This window comes from Sus scrofa, chromosome 1 (genome assembly GCF_054392235.1).
Source record: "Sus scrofa isolate SSC_HxYL_T2T_F1_AM1 chromosome 1, Sscrofa_HxYL_maternal_Yorkshire_Landrace_v2.0, whole genome shotgun sequence".
Classification (NCBI taxonomy): Eukaryota; Metazoa; Chordata; class Mammalia; order Artiodactyla; family Suidae; genus Sus; species Sus scrofa.
The window spans coordinates 123,782,317-123,805,877 of record NC_139383.1 but is presented as its reverse complement, the minus strand read 5'-3'; the positions used below and the strand labels follow the sequence as shown (position 1 = coordinate 123,805,877).

General features: G+C 45.1%; 1 protein-coding gene and 1 long non-coding RNA gene across 12 annotated transcripts in view; both read left to right on the top strand.

The window, feature by feature from the left end:
- Positions 1 to 23,561, top strand: part of CGNL1 (cingulin like 1) — a 204,447-nt gene that overhangs the window by 148,987 nt on the left and 31,899 nt on the right. For all 11 annotated transcript variants that reach the window (XM_084969071.1, XM_021094667.2, XM_084969092.1 and 8 more), the window contains exons 9-10: positions 21,683 to 21,889; positions 22,798 to 22,902. In XM_084969071.1, the coding sequence (XP_084825197.1) occupies positions 21,683 to 21,889; positions 22,798 to 22,902 (312 nt within the window). The remainder of the gene's footprint in view (positions 1 to 21,682; positions 21,890 to 22,797; positions 22,903 to 23,561) is intronic.
- On the top strand, positions 756 to 4,599 carry LOC146406340 (uncharacterized). The gene is made up of 2 exons (XR_014810793.1): positions 756 to 3,585; positions 3,984 to 4,599. It is a non-coding gene; the product is annotated as an uncharacterized LOC146406340 (long non-coding RNA).

The window sequence follows — 23,561 nt, the reverse complement described above, 5'->3', positions numbered from 1 at the left end:
GTCTAGGAAAAAACAGAGGTGTAGCTGCCCTCCTACTTTGAGGTTCTGTATATATAATAAAGTATTGATAAACAATTTTGGGGAGTTGCTGATAAACACCAAGAAAGAGAGTTAGATGAAGCCATATTGTCCTGGGAAGTGTTTAATGTGGTTTAGATGATGACTAGCATTATGTTCCCTGGTATAGATTGACGTTAATAATGCATTCGTGTCTCAGTTTATTGCAGCTTGCATTAATGCCGCGAGACGGGTGAGGATATTAAGAGGGCAGCTGTTATCATGGGGAGGCCTCGCTTGGGAAGCGTATAAAGTGACTAGTTGACAAGAAAAATGAAAGCATGTTTCTGGAAAGCCAAGAATGTCTCAGAAATCCAGATAAGTGTTGCTCGTAAAAGCAAAACTGATAACCAGGGATGATGTGGAATGGAGCCTCATGAACTCTGGGGGAGTGGAGATAAGATAAATGCGTGAAAGGCAAGGGGAGGGAGGCGTGTGTGTTTTCAGGGAAAATATCCACAGCGTTGTTCTGAAGTGCAGCTGGATGTGCTCAGGAAGACAACAAATATGTTGAAGAAAAACAAAACCCAAATCACCACGTTCCTTTGGTGTAGGGTCTTAAACCCCAAATGTGACTATTTCCAATAAGGCTGTTGTAATTATCAAGAGAACTGTCTAACTGTCTCCTGAACAGATTGAGAGTCGTGCTTGACGTGATGCCCAGGTTGAGTGTGGCCTTCCACTCCTTATCAAGTTTTTTTTTTTTTTTTTTTTTTTTTTTTGGTTTTTTTAGGGCCGTACCCTCGGCATGTGGAAGTTCCCAGGCTAGGGTTGGAATTGGAGCTACAGCTGCAGCCTACACCACAGTCACAGCAACGCTGGCTCTGGGTTATGTCTGTGACCTACACCACAGCTCATGACAATGCTGGATCCTTAACCCACTGAGCAAGGCCAGAGATCAAACCCGAGTGTTCATGGATTCTAGTTGGTTTCATTACCTCTGAGCCATGACAGGAACTCACCTATCAAGTCTTTTGTGAAGGAATTAATTATCAGGATCTTTGAGAAAGATGTTGGTGGCCTGTGCCTTGGAGCTGGCTAGAGCCCCCTAGAACCCGGCCAGATGACTGGGGCATGGCACTTAGGAGCCTGAGCTCCGATCTCCCCATCAGTAAAGTGGGGGTGATGATGGAGACGAGGGGAAGGTGAAACAAGGTTGTTGGCAGCACCGTCTTGGTGCAGTGTAGACGTGCTGGGTGGACGTTCTTAGGCCAGGGAGGAGAGAAGAGTGAGGGGCCAGGCTAAAGGGCCGATTTGTGGGGAGAAGGATGCATTTTCTCCGCGAGTAGCCTGTGGGTGGTTAGAACAGAACTGTGCCCCACCGGGTCAGGTGTAGTGAGGCTGACTGTGCAGTAGAAGGTCAGTGAGTGACATTCCCAGCCGCTGCAGGTCCCTCAGGGACCTGGCACATCTGGTGACTTCAAACAAAGGGCCCCGTGACAGCGTCAGGCCAACAGGAAAGAAAGTCTTGGGCAAGAGGCCTTTTTGTTTGCTTCCGTGTGTGTGTGTGTGCACCTCATCTGGCCTGGCAGGAACTAGCTGTTTGTTTTGTGGAACAAAGAACAGGCCTGGTTAGATTAGGGGTTGGAGGGTGGGGGTGGGCAGGGTGGTTCCCGGCAGGATTCCTCTTGCTTAGAACAAACTCTCTTGGAGGAGCGTCTGGCATGTGTCTCCCTGTTGCAGATGCAGGGTAAAGACACAGACACACGTGCTGCAGCTTTGATCCAGCGGAGTCAAAGCCCCAGCAAAGGGTTCTGAGCACCCCGACCCTCTTCATCTAAGCTGCTTATTCAGCATCCCTAGGAATGTTGCTGGGGATAGCTCTTAACCAGAGTGAGGCTAAAGAGAGGCTTCCAGTTTCCAGAAATGGGGCACTTCCACAGGGGCGGAGGGTTAGGGTAGGCTGGCCACAAGGGCAGGCACTGCGGGATCTGCAAAGAGTGGCTGTAATCTCAAGGCCATGGCAAGCTGAGCGTGCGGGCTGTGCAGCAGTGCTGTGGGCAGGCGCACACTGGGAGGGCAGCCTGAGGCTCCCCGGCAGGAAGGGAACACAACTGATGCGTAGGGAGGTGCTCACTTCTCACATTGGCAGACAATTCTGTGCCCAGGGCACCCCTCTCATGCTCGAGAGGAGAGCTTAAAGGACATGCTCTCTCCCCTTGAGGATGGCAGATGGAGGTGGTCTAGATGTATGGCAGAATCTATGAGGAAGCAGCCAGCCCTTGCAAGCTTCCATACCCTGGCAGGTGCTGTTTTTTCTGTCTGCACTGCCTTCCCCTTCCCTTCTCTGCCTGGCACCCAGCACGTCTTGGCTTTGCCTGTCTCACCAGGTGGCGCTAAGGTTCCCTTGCCTCCTCTCCCAGAGCAGTTGGTTTATATCTCTGTTAGAGAATGTATTGTATTGTACTTTATTTTCTCACAGAGGTTGCTCATACTTAAGGTTTATTGTTTCAACAATTTGTGTGTGTGTGTGTGTGTGTGTGTGTGTGTGTATTCACCTTGGGCCAGGCACTGTGTTAAACTGAGTGAGCGAAAATGGACACATACTCACCTTCAGAAAGCTTACAATCTGATGGAAGGGGGTGTAAGGAGAAAGTCATATAAATAAACGCAAATTGCAACAAGGCTCATGGAATAGAGAGGCTGGGATATGATGAGTCTGAAGGGCAGGGACCATTAAAGAGGTGATGATTGGGCTGAGCAGGAGCTAATGATGTGGAAGAGGCAGGGCAGAGTCTTCTAGGCAGATGTGTAGAGGCCCTGGGGTAGAAGGAAATAGGATCCAGGAGAAAGGTAAAAAAGGAAAGAAAGAAAAGGCCAGTGGAAGGCTGGTTGAGTGAGGAGGAGAAGCGTGTATACGACGGGAGGTAGGTAGAATCCATAAACCCCAAGGACAGAGGTCATTGCCTTTATCCTCAAGGGCATGGGAAAACCATTGAAACATTTAAGCAAGGGATGACATGAACTCATTTGGTGTTCAGAATCTTCCCTTTTGCCCCGGTGTGTGGGGAATGGATTGGAGAGGCCAGAAGCGGGGAAGTGAGTGAACCAGCCAGGAGGCTTTTGCTGTTGTCCAGGAAGAATGGTGGCATCCTCGACTGGTGTAGCGACAGTGAAGATGGAGAACAGAGGGTAAATGGGAGATTATTTGGGGGCTCTTGGGATAAAGTTGAATGTCTTTTCCTGTTATGAGACTTCTCTGAGCCTTTAACATGTGAGCTGAATGTGAATTATAATGTTCCAAGAAAGGACTCAGTCATAAGAATTTCTCAGAATTAAATGACCACAAAAATTTTTTCAAATGATATCCCACAATGCTTTTGTTTTATAAAACACTTTTGGGGAAAATACTGTGTTAGATAATTCTTTTTTGGAGGGTACTTTCCACAGAGGGTTCTGGATGCTGTACAAAGGCCTGTAATTGGGAATGAACTTGACACACAGTATAAAAACGAATCTCTTGGATGCAGAGTTTGAAGGTTTGGGCAAAATCAGGTGGACTAGGTAGACTGAAGTCAATTTAGAAAGGTTTTGGAGTCTGGGCTAGGAGTTTAACTCACTTTGTTACATAATAGGCGTCATTCTGGACTCTGAGCTGTGGTGGGTCTCGGTGGAAGCATCATCTTGGCAAGGGCGGTCTGGAAGACATGCTGTGAATGAGTGGAGGAGTGAGCTGTATATTAGAACCAAGTCCCCTACTTTTCTAGAGCTGAGTAGATGAGACCCTGGGTTTGGGTGGTGGGGTAGGAAGGTGAAAATGCATCTTTCAGGTTGAGAAGGAAATGTCAGATGTTTTTCTTCACACCCTTTCCCTTTGGCAAGCAGCCACTCTCAGCAGCCAAAGGTAAAAATAGAGACTCTTTTGTGTTTTTCTTTTCTCTTTCTTTCTGTCTTTCTTTTTAGGGCCAAACCTGTGGCATATGGAGGTTCCCAGGCTAGGGGTGGAATTGGAGCTGTAGCTGCTGGCCCACACCACAGCTCACAGCAACACCAGATCCTTAACCCACTGAGCAAGGATAGGGATCAAACCTGCGTCCTCATGGATACTAGTCAGGTTCGTTAACCATTGAGCCATGACAGGATCTCCTCTTCTGTGTTTTTCTGAGGCCAGATAAGCACAAGGACTCCCTTGAAGCCCTTGGGTTCCCAGGCAGAGCTGTAAGAGTAGGTGTGTGTTGAGTTGCATTGTCATTATTAGGGAGCAGGAGAGGTATTACTTGGGTTAATAGATAATGTCTGATAGAGTGGTTAAATTTAAGTCCGTCAAGGCCCTGCTGTGGCTGAGGTTCCACTGTGTGACTTTGAACAAGTCATTTAACCTCGCCAGCCTCTGGTTTGCTTATCTGGAAAATGAGTCGCTAGAACACGTCTTGGGCTTGACCTGAGCTAGGCATCCCAGCCATTTCAGGGAATTAAAAATTCATTAATTAGGTTATTCATTTATCAGGTTACACAAGACCCTTTGCCTTCAGTGAACTAGAATATTGTGAAAATTTTGGATTGAGAATGGGGCCTTTATTAAAAAAAAAAAAGCAAAGAAAATGTGAGGGGTGTCCAATTCACACATTCCTTTGAGATTTAGGCATCTTTTCTGAGGCAGACTAAAGGCAGGACAGACTTCTTAGTAATGTAAAACTCAGCAGCACCCTAATGAAGGAATCTGCTAATTGCAGGCTCAATTTAGGAAAGGAGGGTGCTAAAAGTTTATTTTTAGGTAGGATGTTTGAAAGTTGAAAGAATGTTCTCTTGGAGACATTGTTATAAATTGGGGTTAGGTTCTCAGGCCAGATAACAGAAGTTGATCTAGCTCATGACATGGTGGAAATCATGTGTGTTGATAAAATAATATCAAATCAATGTGCAGTGGGGAGTATGTGCATTTGGTGACTCTCATTGGTATAGTCAAATACACCTAGATGCTTAAAAACATATAGAGCTAATTAAACTTGAATTGCGAGTGCACTGTGTGCCAGGTATGGGCAGGCCTGGGGTGCAGGAGTGAGATGCAGGCCCCGCCTGTGAAGAGCTCACCGGCTGGTGGTCAGTCTGCTAGGTTTTCAAGTGAGACCACCTGGGATTGTACCTGGCTTTGCCACTTACTAGCCCCGAGACCTTAGCAAGTTAACCTCTTAGTGTCTCCATTTTCCCATTTCTAAGCAAATAATTTAATAATACCTCTCTTGGGAGGGGCGGGTGGGTAACTAAGAACAAAGTGGGATGCCCAACAGGTGGGCCCAATGCCTGGCATAGACAGAGGACTCAGAGATGTTGTGTCACCTGCCTGATCCAGAGCCTTGTCCTGGGGAATGTAACTAACAGCGTACTTGGGGCCAGTTCCCCAGGTGTAGCCCCTGGGATGGGATGGGGTGGAGAGTGTTGGCCATAAAGGAAGAGAAGCATGGGAGGGAAAAAGACATTGTCTAATTTTTCTCCCCAGAAGGGTTAAGGTACAACTTAGCGAAGAAAATGGGGTTGTGCCAACAAGATGAGCTCCATGCATGAGAGCCAGCAGGGTGTTGGGGTACCCAGGTGGGGAGAGGCAGAAAGGGGCTGGCAGCAGAAGAAGGGATGGGAACCAGAGGACCGCAGCAGTCATGCCTCGACCATCACCACACTATCAGTTGCAGGGCGGGTCTTGGGAAGGGTCTCCCAGACATCTGTCTTGAGGAGTCCAAAGCTTTCTTCAGCTTGTGGACTTGAGTTGTGGCATGAGGCTTTCTATCTTACCGCTATGCAGACACGTACCTATGAGGGATCTGAAGATTTTCTTTACTGGGAGACTTTGCGTTGAGTGTCCTGAGGGTACTTGGTCATCAGCAGAGTGGGTGGGCAGCAAGTCTTCAGGAAGTATTGTTTTGGTTTGGGGCCCCACACTTTGAAACAGCACTGGATACTGCACCCCAGTGGTTGAAGATGGACCTTTGACAGTTTAGCCTAAGGAAGAAAAGGCCAGGTAAGATGGTATTATGGAGGTTTGAGGGCTTCAGATGTTTGATAGGCTTCATTTGGAGGAAGGACTGTACCTTCCTTGGTCCCAGTGATGATGTAGGAATGCAGATAGCTCAGCATTAAGGAGCTATTTCCATGGCTGAGAGCTCTGAGAAAATGGAAAGGCTTGTTTGGAGAGGTAGTGGCTTCTAGCCCCAGGAAGCAGAACCTGTAGGTCTGCTTATTTACCAAAGTTATGGTGGGGGCTGGAGAGAGATGGGGGATATTGGAAATGCTGATTGGGATTTGAACCGGAGAAACTTGGTGTCCTAAATACTGCTGACATGCTATCACTTTACAAGTGAGTAAGATGGGAATGAATGAATGAATTTCTAGGTCTGTTGGAACTTCACCTGGCAAAACAGAAACTTGGGTAGGCCAGAGAGAGAAAATAACCATTTGCTGTGCAGGTGCCATGTTCTTAAGCAGAGATGGACATGATCTCAGAGGCCGTTAGACTGTTGGACTCTTTTTTTTTTTTTTTTTTAAGTTTTATTGTAGTTAATTTACAAGGTTGTGGTAATTTCTGCTGTACAACAAAGTGACCCAGTCGTACATATACACATATCTATTCTCTCTCAGATTCTTTTCCACATAGATTATCACACAATACAGGGTAGAGTTCCCTCTGCTATATAGTAGGTCCCCATTGGCCAATCATTCCACATACTGCAGTGTACATGTGCCAACCCCAAACCCCCAGGCCATCCCTTCCACCCTCCCACCTGTCCCCTTTGGTAACCTTAAGTTTTTCAAAGTCTGTGAGTCTGAGTCTGCCTCTGTTCTGCACATACATCCTGAGTTGCTGTGGCTGTGGTGTAGGACAGCAGCTACAGCTCTGATTCAACCCCTGGCCTGGGAACTTCCACATGCTGCAGGTGTGACCCTAAAAAGACAAAAAAAAAAAAAAAAAAGACCCCAAGTCTGCCTGACTCTGGAAGCCATGCTGTTTCCTTGTTATAGCCTCACTGGCTCTTTGGGATGAAGCCTGTGATATACTCAAGGTTTTGTGCTCAGTGAACAGGAGATGGGTGGGCTGGGCCTCTAAGCACAGGTCTTAGCATGATGTCATGCTGCAATAACAAGAGCTCTGTAGCTTTGTAGCTTAACTAAGACAAGCTTTTTTCTTGCCCACATTTCATTTCACAAGGGTCATGGTGGCCACATGCAGGTGGAGGTTGCTCTGCTCGTCAGGGCCCCTGGTTCACCCAGGCATCTTTGAAGGCTGCAGCAGTGGAAGGCATGGAGGTGAATCCCTAACTGTCTCTTAGAGCTTGTACCTGTTTATGATGCATGTTGCTTACACTCATGTTTTATTGACCAAAGCTAGTCATATGGCCACACCTGACTTCAAGGAGACAGGCAGGCACAATCATACTTGTACCTGGAGGGCAGAAGCACCAGTGACTATGATGGTGGTATATGGGGCCTCAAGGGTAGGTCCTCAAAATGGCCTTTTTAAAAAAGCCCATGGGACCTGGCACTTGAGCAGTCCTGGGGTAGATCTGTGAGCAGACTTGATGGTGCTATCCACTCCCTCTGTCTCCCCCACCTCTTCTGAGAGGAAAGGTGACATTTGTTTCTCCCTTTATTCAGAAACAGAGGGACTGAATGAGAGTCGAGCCAGCATCCATGGCTGGGAAACAATTAGTCCAAGGGGATGGAGGCCAGAGGGTCACCTTGCCTCCTTCAGGGCCTCTGTCTAGAAGGAAACCTGTGCTTTATGTTCTCTGACTCCTGAGCGGTGCACACTAATTCCTTCCTGGACACTGTTTGCCATTTATATAGTGACTAGTGTTTTGACGCTTGGCACTATCTTTCATTCTTCTTGATCCATGCAATGAATGGATCCATAACCCCACCTTTTTTTTTTTTTTTTTTTTTTTTTTAAACAAAACTGTGATTCAGAGAAGTGGTGACTTGGACAAAACCTCCGAGTGAGCAGGTGACCATCCCTGCATTAGGCCACTCCTATTTCTGGCTCTGCTCCTCCTGCCCAGCAGTTAGAGCTAGCTGTTGACCCCAGCAGGCTGGCCTACAAGGAGAGAGCTGGAGACCATGCATGCATTGGGCTTTACAGGAGACAGTCTGCTCAACTCAGTCTCAAGGAGCATCTTGGAAGAAAGAAATAAATAATGGTCACCCTTGTTGTGTGTCCTAACCCTGGGGATTATGGGAACCAGCCTCAAAGCTTGGTGAGGGTTTTGGCCCAGCCTCTTCCCTTCCAAACATGAAGTCAGTCCTGATTTCCTTTCTTCAGCTCCTGTTATTGTTCCTGCAGCCTTGGAGGTAGGGGATGAAGGGAGAAGTTGACAACTTTCTGCCTGGAAATTAGTCTAATTTGGGAGTGTAAAGAGGTACTAATGGGAATGGTTGTCAGAATGAGAGTTCTTGGTCTGAAAATTTCTGTTTAAATTTTTGAAACGGCATGATTTCTACAACTTAGGGCTTATCTTCCCAGTGTTTATGGAAGTCTAGTAGCAGCCAAGTGGGGAAGTTGAAGGATCAACTTTCACAAATAACAAGATTTCTGGGAAGGGAACTGTATAGAACTGGGGACTTGATTAGGGCCGGTTGGCGTCCAGATTGAGATTTGGTTTATCTTGGAGGGGTCCCCTCAGTTCTCCAGTAGGCAGGGCTCTGGGAACTTGCTTATTTATCTTCTGTCTTGAGAAATCCTGTTGAACCTGTTAGACGTGTGTGTGCTGACAGCAAGCTGATTTTAACCATTTGGGAAACTGCTAGGTCTATCGGTGATGAAGGCTGTCTAACTGGGTGTCTAACCCCTGCTTTTTTCCTGCCTCCCCCCAACCCTGTATTTTCCTTGTGACGCAGAGCCTCTGGACTCATGGCATTGCCTGGGTGGAGTCTTCTCCGCCAGCTGGCAGCACCCCGAAGGACTGACTGTACCATGGTGGGAAGTGGGGTTCTATAAAGAGAACTTTGATATGCTGGTCACAAGATTAGCAAAGACTGTGGCCCTCATGGTGAGGGAAATGGTGCCTTACAGGTATGATATAAGGCTCTTGTCATCTCTTGGACAATGAGATGACCCAGGGACACTGGGCAGATTTTTGTGAGGATTTTTTTTTTTTTTTTTTTTTTTAAGGAGTGGTGTTTTTTTTAAAAAAAGGCAAAAGCATAATTAAAAGTCTGCAACCCAGAGCTCTGTTTCAGAGAAAGCTCCAGAAACAGTTTTCATGATCCAATTGCATATTCCATTTCCCTTGCCTTAAATCTGGATATGTCCAGATTTAAGCCCACAGTTGGCAGGTGTCAATCTTCCTTTTCTCTTCTCTGGCTGACTGGGGAGTTTCCCCTGAAGCCGCTGCCATTGTCACACTTGGAGGTAGCCAGCAGCAGAGATCACAGACAGGAATTGGAGAACTAGGTGCAAGTCCTGGTTTGTGACTTTGGGCTGCATGACCTTATGTGTAGCCATCAAAGGTTGTCATCATCTTACCGTGTGCCTGAAACATTGCTATGTGCTTAGCATAATGTGTCCATTCATTCTTAGAACAATGGGGAAAACCAAGGTGTAGAGACCAACAAGCAGAACCAGTTCAGGTCTGCCAACTCCAAGGTCTGAACTCTTGTTTTCTTTTTCGAGATAACATTCACATAATGTAAAATTCACTCTTTTCACCATTTGAAGTGTACAATTCACTGGTGTTAATATATTCACAGGATTGGGCAACCATCACTATTGTCCTAGTTTAAAGCATGTCCATCACTCCAAAATGAAGCCCCTTACATCTCAGCTCCCCCTCCCAAGGCCCCTGACAACCACAGGTCTACTTTCTTTCTCAGTTGTAGATATTTCGTGTCAGTGGAGTTGCACAATATGTAAAAGCCTGAACTATTATTGAGCATGTTGCCTCTTGGGGAAATCACTTGATCTTGACCTATTTGTGTGAAGAGCATTTTTTTTCTTTTTTTTTTTTTTTTTTTTTTTGTCTTTTGTCTTTTTAGTGCCATACCCATGGCATATGGAGGTTCCCAGGCTAGGTCCAGTCAGAACTGTGGCAACCAGCCTACACCACAGCCACAGCAATGCCAGATCCGAAATGCATCTGCGACCTACACCACAGCAACACAGGACCTTTAACCCACTGAGCAAGGCCAGGGGTTGAACCTGTGTCCTCATGGATGCCAGCCGGATTCGTTACCACTGTGCCACAACAGAACTCCCGTGTGCAGAGTATTTTTATCATAGTTGTTTTTATCCCCATGTTGGGTGTCTCTTTAACTCTGTCATATGGCTTAAATGAGAGCCTTTGTCAGATGGATTCTCAGAGCAAACTTGATGTATTTTATTAGCACAGCTTTTGTCTTAGACCTATATCTGAATTACACTCTGAGAGTAAATATTGCTGGTTTCTTAGTTATTGACTTCCCAAGGACATTGTGAAGAAAACAAATGATATTTTTAGCCTATATAATCACCAAGTTACTATAGGAAAAACTGGGTAATTGAGTATGATTAAAAAGGAGTATCTTTTAGGTGGTTTTGTAAACAGAAAAATCACCACCAGGGCAATGGAAAAAAAGGATGTAAACAAAAATCTTCATTAAACATGATACATTCCAACTCAGTTCTGGCAAGTTGGGGACTGTAGAGAGAAAATGAGCTAGTAATGCTTTGCTCCGTGGCAGAAAGTTGGTCTTCAGATGTGGTCCTTAGCTCTAGATGCCATGGTGGGGACGATGGCAAAGACTATCTGAGTTTAACAGACAGCATATGAAGATAAAATTTAAGTGTGATGTTACAGGAGTAAAACCTCTGGAATCTTAGTTTAATGATTGTGTAATATGGCCTGATTTCTTCAAGTTCATTCTAGAATCCCGGAATTGAGAGCTGGCAGGGACATTGAAATTTGCTTGACTGACTATTTCATGTTACAAAGGAGGAGACTGAAGGCAGATGGAAGTTAAATGACTTGTCTGAAGTCATCATAGAGTTAATTATTAGCAGTGTCTAGTGTGGCATTCACATCTTCTAACAAAAGGAAAAGACTACTGACGTCTACCTTTTTCGGCTTTGGAATCAACTTTGCCTTGAAAATATTTAGGGTTTGGTAATGAGTATTGTCTACTTTATTATTTCCTTTGCAACATGTATTTCCATCTTCCTAATGGCACTGCTCTGTTGCTGCAGAGTTTATCAATGAGATAACTCTGCAACCAGTTCAGTTCTGAACCACAAATATGTTGAGAAGGAATAGTGTTGGCATTTGGAAAATACAGTGAGAGAATTTTTGGAGGGTAGGGGTTTTAAAATGATGTTTTGCAATGGTTCAACCCCACTTTCACCAAAAAATGGCAAATGGGTGGTCAGAAGGAAGAAGAAAAATCCGTCACTTTACATTAGCGCAGGGATCTCAGTTTTCTTAGCTCTTATATCTCATTTTGGGGAATTTTCTGCCCCATTTAGAGCACACATTACCTACTATGCTTTCTATAAGGATGCGAATTGAGTTTAGAGGGCTCATGAGTTTGTGTAGGTCACTGTGTGAGCTGGCTGCACAGCCTGCAGTGGTACTCAAGCTGCCTGTACCCCTCCCAGCACTGGAGTCGGACCAAGAAGCATAGAGGACTTGAGGAGAGAGTTGGGGCCTAAGCTGTGAACCATATGCATGAGGTTAGAGCAGCCTCTCAGTCTAGACCTCACTGCTCACAATGGTACCCAGAGACCAGCATCGCTGGCACCACTTGGGAGCTTGTTAGTCAGACAGAGCCCCTGCCCTGCTCCAGGCTGCCTGAGCCAGAACAATCGTTTCAGGAGGTCCCCCAGTGAGTCCCATGCTCATTAAAATGTGAGAAGCCCTGGCTTAGAAGTTTCATGCTAGTGAAATTCGCAGGTGACTGGGGGAGGAGATAAAGTGACTGGCTTATGACTAAAATAGATGCTATTTCTTTCCTCAGTAGTTGACTGTTGTGCAGGTGGAGGGGGAGGCTGAAGGCATAATGCAGGGGACCTAACTGTCCACGAATCCCGAGTGAGAAAGGGACACATCACTTGTGACCCAGGTCCTCACCGTGGACTGAAAGTGACGTCCACAGCTGTGACATGGAAAGGGATGACTCCCAGCAGAAAACCTGGCCTCAGGAGCCCCCTTGGGTACCCATCAGCTGAGCTCCTGAGCCTCACTCATCGAGGGTGGGGGCAGCCAGTGACGTGGAACTGACGAGCCAGCATTGCATTCCCTGGACTCCCGGCCTCCACGCCTCAGCTGTTTTCCCTCATTCAGCAAAAAAGTGAGACGGAAAAGAAACAAAAGCTGGCTGTGCCAGTGGCCTTGTTAATTAGTAAAACCTGATGTGTCTATGTGTTGGATCTGCACTAGGACAAGCCAGGAGGGGCTCGTTCTGGGCGGTTACCTTTTATCCATTGGGAGCAAGCCTTTCCGAGGCGTGTGGTTTGTTGCTCTGGCAAGGAAAGTGCATCAGTGCCTTTGGGTCAGGAGAAACACTCAGACGTGGCCATTTGTGGCGCTCTTGGGGGAGTTTTGTGCTTCTCATGAATAAAAGTTTGTCCTGGTCCCATTTCCAAATGTGGGCGTTAACACATGAAAATGTGCCAGCTTGTAAGCAGGTCATTATTTGCCATGAATGGTGGTACCAGGCAGAGACTGGGTTTTTACTTTGTGTGTGTGTGTGATAATAATTATGTAGTCCAACCCCAGCCCCTTTTAGTTTTTTTTTTTTTTTTTTTTAATTATTTTTATAGCTGCACTGGCGGTATGTGGAGGTTCCCAGCTAGGGGCTGAATCAGAGCTGCAGGCATACACTGCAGGCACAGCAATGCTGGTTCTAAGCCTCATCTGCAATCTGTGCCATAGCTTATGGCAACGTTGGATCTTTAACCCACTGAGCGAAGCCACATCATCACAGGCACATCCGGTTCTTAACCTGCCAAGCCACAACAGGAATGCCCCCAACCTCTTTTCATTTATATTATTTTTAATTACAGTTGATTTACAATGTTCTGTTAATTTCTGCTGTACAGCAAAGTGACCTGCTTTTATTTTATATATATATATATATATATATATATATACACACACACACATTTTTTCTCTTTCATCATGTTCTATCACAAGTGATTGGTTATAGTTCCCTGTGCTATAAAGCAGGACCCCATTGCTTATCCATTCTAAATGTAATAGTTGGCATCTACTAACCCCAAACTCCCAGTCCATCCCACTCCCTCCCCCTGGGCAACTACAAGTCTGTTCTCCACATTTGTGAGTCTCTTTCTGTTCTGTGCCATATCTTAGATTCCACCTGTAAGTGATAAGGTATTTGTCTTTCTCTTTCTGACTTCACACTTAGTATGAGACTCTCTAGTTCCATCCATGTTGCTACAAATGGCATTATTTTGTTCATTTTATGGCTGAGTAGTATTCCATTGTGTATATTGACCACATCTTAATCCATTCATCTCTTAGGTAGTTTCCATATCTTGGCTGTTGTGACATAGCCAAGTTTTGTCCAGATATAAGCCCAGGAGTGGGATTGCCGGATCATGTGGTAATTCTATATTTAGTTTTCTGAGGTACCCCCACACTGTTTTCACCAATTTACATTCCTGCCAACAGTGTAGGAGGGTAACCTTTTCTCCATGCCCTCTCCAGCATTTCTTATTTGTAGACATGTATTAACGACAGCCATTCTGACTGGTGTGTGGTGGTGCCTCACTGCAGTTTTGATTTGCATTTCTGTAATAGTAAGTGATGTTGAGCATTTCCCAACCTGCTTTTAAATCAGTAATTGGAGCATATGGTTAAAAGTCAACTATTTTAGTAGTGGAAACTTAGCAGTTCAACAGGTCGAAACATGCTGTTTGTCTGTTTTGGAAGAATTTTCTTAGTTGCCCTCAGTTTGCCAAACCATTTGCGATTGGGAAATGGGACTAAATTTTTAATGAATTAGTCAACCAAGAAACCTGACTTGCCCCTATAATTAATGAGAAGGAGTCTTGTGATTTTTAGTGGTACAGTTTTCCTCTGGAAAGACTGTTAAAAGATCTCAGTTTTCTCTTTTGCAAAAGCTAGGCTTGATATTGGGGTGGTAAAAATGTGCAGAGTATAGTCTGAAGCCAGGTTTGAGGATTTATAACCACAGTAGGTAAGCTGGGCAAAGTCCTGACCTTTTGGGAAATACATGTATGTTTCGTGGCCTTGGTCATAACAGCAATGGAAGCTGTAGAGGCATCACCTTGTTTAAACTGAACATTTAAGATGGTGTAGGTAGGTAACTTCTGTCCTTTACAAATAGGTAAATTAAGGCTCTGTGAGACCCAGCCCACTGAAAGGCCACAGAAAGAGGCACAGCCTGGATTTGAGTCTCATCTGGTTGACCTGACTGCAGAACGCTTTGCCTCTTTCTCTGTACTTTTAGATGCACATTTATTTTATATTATTTTTTAATTTTTTCTAAATGATTTTTATTTTTTCCATTGTAGCTGGTTTTCAGTGTTCTGTCAATTTTCTACTATACAGCAACGTGGCCCAGTCACATCTACATGTATGCATTCTTTTTCTCACATTGTCCTCCGTCATGCTCCATCACAAGTGACTAGATATAGTTCCCAGTGCTCTACAGCCAGATCTCATTGCTTATGCATTCCAAATGCAATAGTTTGAAGGGGCGCATTTTTTAAATTAAATCTGAATTCCATTCTTAAGATGGTTTATGTCTGTGTCAGTCATGCTGAGATGGGTGTACGTATTCCGGGTGGGTGGGGAAGAGTGTGGTTGCTAAAGCCACAGGGTAGCCCATCTTCCTGGAACACTAAGGACATGGTATCTTGATATAATAAGAGATGTGGAGTAGAAGGAAGGTTGTAGTGTAGATCACAAAGTGTATGTGCTCTTTTTTGTTTGTTTGTTTGTTTGTTTGTTTGGCTACACCCACAGCATGTGGAAGTTCTCAGGCTAGGGTTCAAATCTGCACCACAGCTGTGACCCGAGCTGTAGCAGTGACAGCATTGGATCCTTAACCAGCTGAGCCACAAGGGAACACCTGCACATGCCTCTTTGATGGAGAAACCCAAGCTTTGGGAGCAGTTCTCTGCAAGTCTCTCATCACCCTGCCTTGGACTTGTCTGCCTTAGGGTTGCTTGGGTGGAAATTTTGGAGAATCACTCGTGTAAATGAAAGTCCTGAGCCATCTGGGTCTTTTCCATTCTCCCAGCTATATGTGGTGAAAAGGAATTTCTTAACTATGTAAACCAGCGTGGGAGAGTTGGCCCTCTGCTCTGTTTGTACAGCTGCTCCCCTGCTCCCGCTCCACTATCTTTCATGGCCCAGGAGCTTTCATGAATGTGTTGGGGAAGAGTTTCTGGAGGCTGGAAGAGGGGAGAACTGGGCTGGGGAGATGATTGTCCTCCAAGTGCCTATGGCTATTGGTAGTCAATCTTTTCAAAGAAAATGTGTATTTGTTCAAGCATTTTAAGTATTCCTTGAATGTCCATAGTTCACAATTTAAAACTTATAAGAGGGTTTTGCAATGGAATACGTCTCTCTGCTTCTTTCCATAGCCCCACTTCCCTTCCTCTCAGCCAATTTGTGTAGCCAAGTAAATACAGATTTATCCCCTCTTACTTTCATTTCATACAAACAGAAGCACACCATTTTCCTCACTTAATCTGGTTGCTTTTTCCTGCCCTCAGAGGCAGGGGATATCATTGAACTGATTTAACTTAAACAGCAAGGGCCTGATGAATTGGCATTTAGTTTTCAACCTTTTGCCATTATAGGGCTGCAGTTAATAATATATTGTTTACATATCACTTTTAACACATGTAGGATAAGTGCTAGAAGAGGCGTTGCTGGTCAGAGGGAAGGTACATTGTCATCCTAATCCATACGACCGTGTAGCGCTCTGGAAGCTCATGTTAGCCCTGCCACAGCGGACGAGAGAAACTTACACCACCCCCACATTGTGTTCTCCATTCTTTTGACCTTGGCTGCCTGATGGGTCAAGGAATCATTTCAGGGTGATTTTAAGGGATGGTCCAGTCTTACAAAACAAGAGAACATAGCACATCCGCTACTTTTGCCATTGTGGTAATGACCTAGTGTGTAAGTTTTCAGCCTTCTGGAGTGGAATTTGGAGTGACTTTTGTTAACTCTTTCTGACTGCTTGTAGGAATGGGTAATAGCTGATATTAAAAAGCAAGTCCAGGCATTCCCATTGTGGCTCAGTGGTAATGAACCCAACTAGTTACCATGAGGATACAGGTTCGATGGAGTTCCCGTTGTGGCTCAGTGCTTAACGAATCCAACTAGGAACCATGAGGTTGCGGGTTCAGTCCACTGGCCTTGCTCAGTGCGTTAAGGATCCAGCATTGCCGTGAGCTGTGATGTGGGTTGCAGATGTGGCTCGGATCCCGAGTCGCTGTGGCTCTGGCATAGGCTGGTGGCTACAGCTCCGATTAGACCCCTAGCCTGAACCTCCACATGCTGCGGGTGTGGCCCTAGAAAAGACAAAAAGACCCCCCCCAAAAAAAAGTTATAAGGAGAATACAGGTTCGATCCCTGGCCTTGCTCAGTGGGTTAGGGATCTGGCGTTGTTGTGGCTGTGGTGCAGGCCAGCAGCTGCAGCTCCGCTTCAAGCCCTAGCCTGGGAACTTCCATATGCCGTGGTTGTGGCCCTAAAAAGACAAAAAAGAAAAAATAATAATAAAAGGTAAGTCCATGTGGTCTTTTTTTACAGATAGATACTACATGGGAGGTATGATGTGGCTAAATAAATTGTTAGAAACTTTCGTGTGCTTTTTGGTTTTCTTTATAATGAAGCACCCTCCCCAGTCTTTTTGTGACACAGGAGACTAAGATGAAAGAATTACAGAAGTGAAGTACCAGCAACTTAAATGAGGTTGGCAGTGTTTGTCCCTAGTGATCTCCTGTCTGAGTACATCTTTACTGGCTCCGGTGCTGGTGGTTCTGCTGCCTTTGCCACAGTCAGGAAATAAATACAAACTTAAGCATTTGGGAAAGATGATGCATAGATCAAAGGTCAGAGTTGGAAGAGCTTTTGAGTTGCACTAAACCAATTTTCTTCACTTAGGAGAAACTTGCATATAGGACTTGCCTTGAACAAAGAGATATGATTTTTATTCTTTCAGATTCTAGCCCTGTGGCAGGTGAGTTAGGTAAGGTTTCTGGAAAAGCACGTTTGCCCTATGGGCTTTATATGAAACAGTGAACTGTGAGTGTTTTGCAGGGGGCGGCAGGCACAGGGCAGGGGGCTCTGGAAAGAAAAGTTTGCCAATGGAGGCCTAAACTAAATTTATTTGTAAACATAATGTGGTTTACCACACTGTGAAGACATAAAGCAAAACAGTTGATGATTTTACAGATGGTCAAAACAAGACAATGTATCTTAGTGCGTAGAGGCTCCCCTGGGGTCACACTCAGTCTGAAACCGAGAGCTGAGGTTGGAGCTGATGGAGCCCTGGAAGCTGAGTGATAGATAATCTGCTGGTCCATCCTTCCAAGATGATGGACTCAGACTGTGCCCCACCACTTTGAGAGAAAACACCAAGTTCTAAAGAGAGAAGCACAGCACTCTCTTTATCTAGCATGTTAGGGTGCCAGGTGGGCCCCAATCCAGCTTAAACCAGATCTGGTTTTCAGGTTACTTGTTCTTCTTCCTGAGACTTCTGAGTGAAGGAAAGATCACTGACTGCACATGGAAATGTTCTTTGCTTTCCCAGAAGATTTAGGCAGATATCTTGAGTCTCTACCTCTCCATGGGGCCTCGGCAGACCTCACTTCGTCCATCCCCTCCGTCCCACTCAGCCTCCGGGTTTCCTTGGTGCTTTCCCCCTGTTTAAAAAAAAAAAAAAACAGCCGTATCGAGGTAGATAACATGAGAGTTCAGCTATTTTACAAACCACAGGTTTTTAGTTTGTTCAGAGTTCTGCAACTGTCCCTGCAGTTAGTTAATTTTAGAACATTTTCATCACCCTTGAAAGAAATCCTGTACCCTTTAGGTGTCATTTCTCAATCTTCCCATCCCCTCAGCCCTAGGCAACCACGAATCTACTTACCATCTCTATATATTTGCCTATTCTGGACATTTTATATAAGTGTCAATATGTGGCCTTTTATGAATGGTTTCTTTCACTCAGTGTAAAGTTTTCAAGCTTCATCCACGTTGTAGCATGTACTCCTTTTAAGGGTCAAATAATATTCCATGGTATGGATAGACCATATTTTGTTTACTCTGTCACCAGTTGATGAGCATTTGGGCTATTTCTGCTTTTTGGCTACCATGAGTAATGTGGCTGTGGAGATTGGGGGCAAGTTTTTGTGTGGTCATGTGTTTTCATTTCTCTTAGGTATATATACACCTAGGAGTGGAATTGCTGGGTCTTAGGATAACTCTGTTTAAAATTTCGAGGAGGAATTCTCGTTGTGGCCCAGTGGAAATGAATCTGACTAGTAACCATGAGGACACAGGTTTGATCCCTGGCCTTGCTCAGTGGATTAAGGATCTGGTGTTGCCATGAGCTGTGGTGTAGGTCACAGACGTGGCTCAGATCTGGTGTTGCTGTGGCTGTGGTGTAGGCTGGTGGTTACAGCTGCAGCTCTGATTTGACCCCTAGCCTGGGAACCTCCATATGCTGCAGGTACAGCCCTAAAAAGACAAATTAATAAGTAAATAAGTAAATACATAACATTTTTAGCAACTTTGACTGTTTCCAAAGTAGCTGCACCATTCTGCATTCTCATTAACAATGTATGAGGGTTCCAATGTCTTTCTACGCTCCCTAACACTAGCTATTATCTGTCTTTTTGATCATAGCCATCCTAGTATGTATGAAGTGGCTGATTATGGTTTTGATTTGCATTTCCCTAGTAGCTAATGATGCTGAGCATCTTCTCATGTGCTTCTTGGACTTCTGTATATCTTCTTTAAAAGCTGTCTATTCAGATCCTTTGGCCATTTAAAAAATTGAGCTATTGTTTCGTTATTGAATTGAAGAATTGCTTATATGTTCTAGATACAGGTCCTTTATCAGATACATGATTTGTAAATATTTTCTCTCATTCTGTGGTTGTCTTTTCATCTTACTGGTATCATTACAACAATTTTTTTTTTTTTTAATCTTTTGTCACTTGTGCTCTTGGTGTTGTATCTAAGAAGACTTGCATGACTCAAGCTCACACCATTTACTCCTATGTTTTCTTTTAGAAGAGTTTTATAGTTTTATATCTTACATTTAGGTCTGTGATCCATTTTGAGTTAATTTTTGTGTATGATGTGATCTAATTTCATTTTTTGGCCTGTGGCTATCCAGTTCTGCATTGTTTGTTGAAGACTCTTCTTTTCACTTGAATTGTCTTGGCTCCCTTGTTAAAAATCAGTTGACTCTAAGTGTTGGGTTTATTTTTATACTCCCAGTTCTATGCTATTGAACTATATGGGTGCCCTTATGCGAGAACCACACTGTCTCGATAACCGTAGCTTTGTAGTTTTATCTCTTAATGGGAAAGTTAGGGAAGGAATGGACAATCTGGACTTTGCTCTTTCTTTTCCCTGGTCTGACCAGTTACTGCATTCTTTAGATCCCTCCTCGGGCTTTTAACCACACTTTATTTCTCCTCCTCATTCATCTTGCTGGTTTTGATGGGAGATGATATATCCAGGTAGTCCTAAGAAACCCCAGCTGTTGGGTACCACCTTAGTGCCCTCCTAGCAATGCCAGCTAATAACCTTGTTCTGACTCAGTAGCTTGACTCTGCTGAGCTTTCCTAGATGTATAGAACTAAACATTGGGTTTGTGACAAGATGCTCTGGTTTCTGAAACTCTCTAATTGGCGAAGTTCAGGATAATACAACTTATTGTATTGTTACATGATTTAAAGATCTTTCTCAAAAGCTGTGTAAGTGAGCAATTCTTGCAGCCAGCTCTCCCAAGTGGGCTGAGACATAGCCTTCAAAGCCAGATCTTGCCTTCCCTCGGCCTTCTTTCCTTGAAGGTGTCTGCAGCATTGTTTGGGGGACATTGGGTTTACTGGTATTGGCATCTTTGTAGTGGTGGAAAAATGGAAGACAGGAGATGTGCTGAGAGAGGTGAAATTCTGGACAGCACCACTCACCGTCACTTTATTTATTTATTAATTTTTTTGCTTTTAGATCCACACCCGCGGCATATGGAGGTTCGCAGGCTGGAAGTCTAATTGGAGCTGTAGCTGCTGGCCTACCCCAGAGTCACAGCAACGCCAGATCTGAGCCATGTCTGCAACCTACACCACAGCTCATGGCAACGCCAGACCCTTAACCCACTGAGCGAGGCCAGGGATTGAACCTGCAATCTCATTGTTCCTAGTTGGATTTGTTTCCATTGTGCCATGATAGGAACTCCTCACTGTCACTTTAAGCTGCTGAGCCAAAAAAATAAAAAGCCCATGTGATACCTGGAATTAACAGTAATCATCCTATAATTGTTGCCATTCCTTTCCATTATGGGTTGTATGTAACACATGCTCATTTTCAGATGACAGTGCCTAGAGTTTGCACTATGAACTGTATCATAATTTAAGCAAACTTTAATTCCTATTTTGTATTGGACATTCATTCATATATATATATATATATATGTATGTATGTATCTATGTATGTATATGTATATATAGAGAGAAATTCCCCTCATCAAGAGCTTCTACTAAGGGGCGCTGCAAGTGATGAGGGTCAGGTAAGTAAACTCATCAACAGGCAGTGGTGGAATTCCCACTGTGGCACAGTGGGTTAAAGATCTGGCATTGCTGCAGCTCGGAGTCAATCCCTGGCCTGGGAATTTGCTTATCCCTTGGGTGCATCCAAAAAAGTGCGGGGGGGTGGGGGGGGAGGCAGTGGTTCTATGAATAGATTCTAGATTTTGTCTGCTTGAATACATTTCCTCCTAGATGACCTTGGACAAGTCCCTCAGTCTACCCAAGTCTCAGTTTCTTTGTCTTTAAAATGGCGATAAGAATAATACCCACCTCCTAAAGTTATTAAAAGGTTGAAATTTCACATCAAGGGTTTGACAGGCAAAGCTCGGCAAACTTTTTCTGTAAAGAGGCAGATAGTAAATGTTTAGGTCTTGGCCAGAGGTCTTGACCCTGCTGTTGTAGCATGAACATGACCACAGAAAGTGTGACCACAAATGGATATGGTGGTGTTCCAGTGACACTTCGGGTTTTTTGGTTTTCTTTTTCTTTTTCTTTCTTTTTTTTTTTTTCAGGGCCATACCTGTGCCATGTTTAAGTTCCCAGGCCAGGGGTCGAATTAGAGCTGCAGCTTCTGGCCTATGCCACAGCCATAGCAATGCGGGGTCCAAGTGCGTCTGTGACCTATGCTGCAGCTCACAGCAACACGGGATCCTTAACCCATTGAGTGAGACCAGGGATCAAACCTGCATCCTCATGGATACTAGTCAGGTTCATTACCACAATGGGAACTCTGTATGATTAATAGCAGACAGCAGCAGGTGGGCCTGCAGGCTGTGCTGTGCCACTGCTTGGCCTAGCACAGTGCCCAGCACGTAGTGGGTTTTAATAACTGTCAGCCTTCCTCAAAGCTGGGGGATGCGCCCTGACCCTGGTTCCTGTGTTCCCCTGTTCCATGTCTTTAACAGAACGTTGAGGTCCTGGCCAGTCGGAGCAGTACCGCTGAGCAAACCCAGGTGGGGGCCGAGATGCATGTGAAGGCTCTGCAGGAGGAGAACGAGAAGCTTCGGGCAAGCATTGAAGAGCTGGAGTGCACCGTAGCTCGGCTTCAGAGGCAGGTAGCTGACCTGCAAGGCGATGAGGCTAAAGCAAAGGAAATGCTCAAGAAATTCGAGGTGAGGCTGTCTGGGCTCTGAGTCTGGGCTCGGCAACAGTGGTTCCTCCTTTCTTGTGTGAGTGGCTTGAGAAGTGGGGAGGATTTTTAATCGTAATTGAGTAGGAAAGGTCAAGGTAATCATGAACATCTCCTCTCTACAAGCCATTTCTTGTGTTCCTCTGTGGGTGGTACTACTGGGAGATGGGCTTCTAGAAAGGCCTGGGAACAACAGGGCTGATGGAGTTGAGGTGGGAAGCCCAGCCACAGGAGTCCAAACACCACGCATGCTCAACCTTTTGACACTGCAGAGGCCTCGAAACACCCAAAAAGACTGTCTTCACACTGCCATCAGGCCCATTCTCACTCTTGACTGTTTATTCTTTTTTTTTAACAGTTGGTTGATGGTTTTTGAAATCTCTCAAGTTTTAACAAACTCATTATCTGGTTTTCCAGATCTCTAGAAAAAGGAGGCTATTAGCAAGAGATGGGTATTGATGGCCATGAGAAATAGCCTCTGATGGTAAAAGGGGACAAAAGAAACATAAAGGAAGGTGTGTTCTAACAGCGATCCCCCAAGTGGTCATCCATCAGAATCACTTGGAAGCTTTTTCTAAAACTGTATGCTTGAGTCTGTTCAATACCTGTTGTTTCTGAAGCTCCAGCACAGAGACTACACATCTGTATGTTCCAAAAATTATCCCAGATGACTGATTTGGGTGTTCACCTCCGGCTCAGTGTGGAACTGCAGACAGGCACGCACATCTGCACGGCTGTTGTGTGCCACTCTGGGCCCATGACAGGCATGTTGTGACCTCAGTCACTGCTGGCCATGTCTGGGCATGTCCCCTGGGGGCTTTCATGGCACAGAATCCACTTTGTAGGCACAGCACATGTCTGTGTGAACACTGACCTGGTGTTTCCTTGTAGGGAGAAAATCGGCAATTAGAGGAGGCCCTTGTGCGTGCAAGAAAGGAAGAAAAAGAAGCCACATCAGCCAGAAGGACCCTGGAGAGTGAGCTGGAAGATGCCCAGGTAAACACTGGGGGCTGTTGTCCCGATCCCCCATAGAGGAAGCTGAGGAGCAAGTCTGAGGGAGGCTCAGACTGCCATGGGCGCTCTCCTTCCACGTTGCTCCTCACATGATAACAACCATCCTGGCCTTCAGACCATCCATCTAGACCGATGGTTCTTAACTGAGGGACATTTGGCAGTGTCTGGAGACACTTTTGGTTGTCACAGCCAGGGAGAGGCTACCGGCTTCTAGTGAACTGAGGCCAGGGATTCTGCTTCACACCCTGCCCAGCACAGGGCGCCCCCATCGCCGTGCATCACCTGCATGTCAGTAGTGCCAAGGGTGAGAAATCCTGCTCTAGACATGAAAGATCCTGACAGCTCTCCAAAGATAAAATTTGAATGGTGTGCGCTGGCCGCCAGAACTGGTCCCCAGGGCAGTGTGGAGACGGCTCTGTGGCAGAAGCCAATTTCCTTTCTCCTCTGGGCAAATAGACTCCTCAGTGCAGTCCTTCAAGATGGCTATTCCCAGGAGCAGGAGGAAGTCATTTCCTTGAAACTAGATCGCTATCTCTATTCAAAATCAGTAGAGTCTTAGAAAATTAGATTTTCCTATTTGAAGGCTGGAAAGATTGTTTGAAATGCATTCTTTAACAAAAAAAAAAAGGTTGTAAATTGAC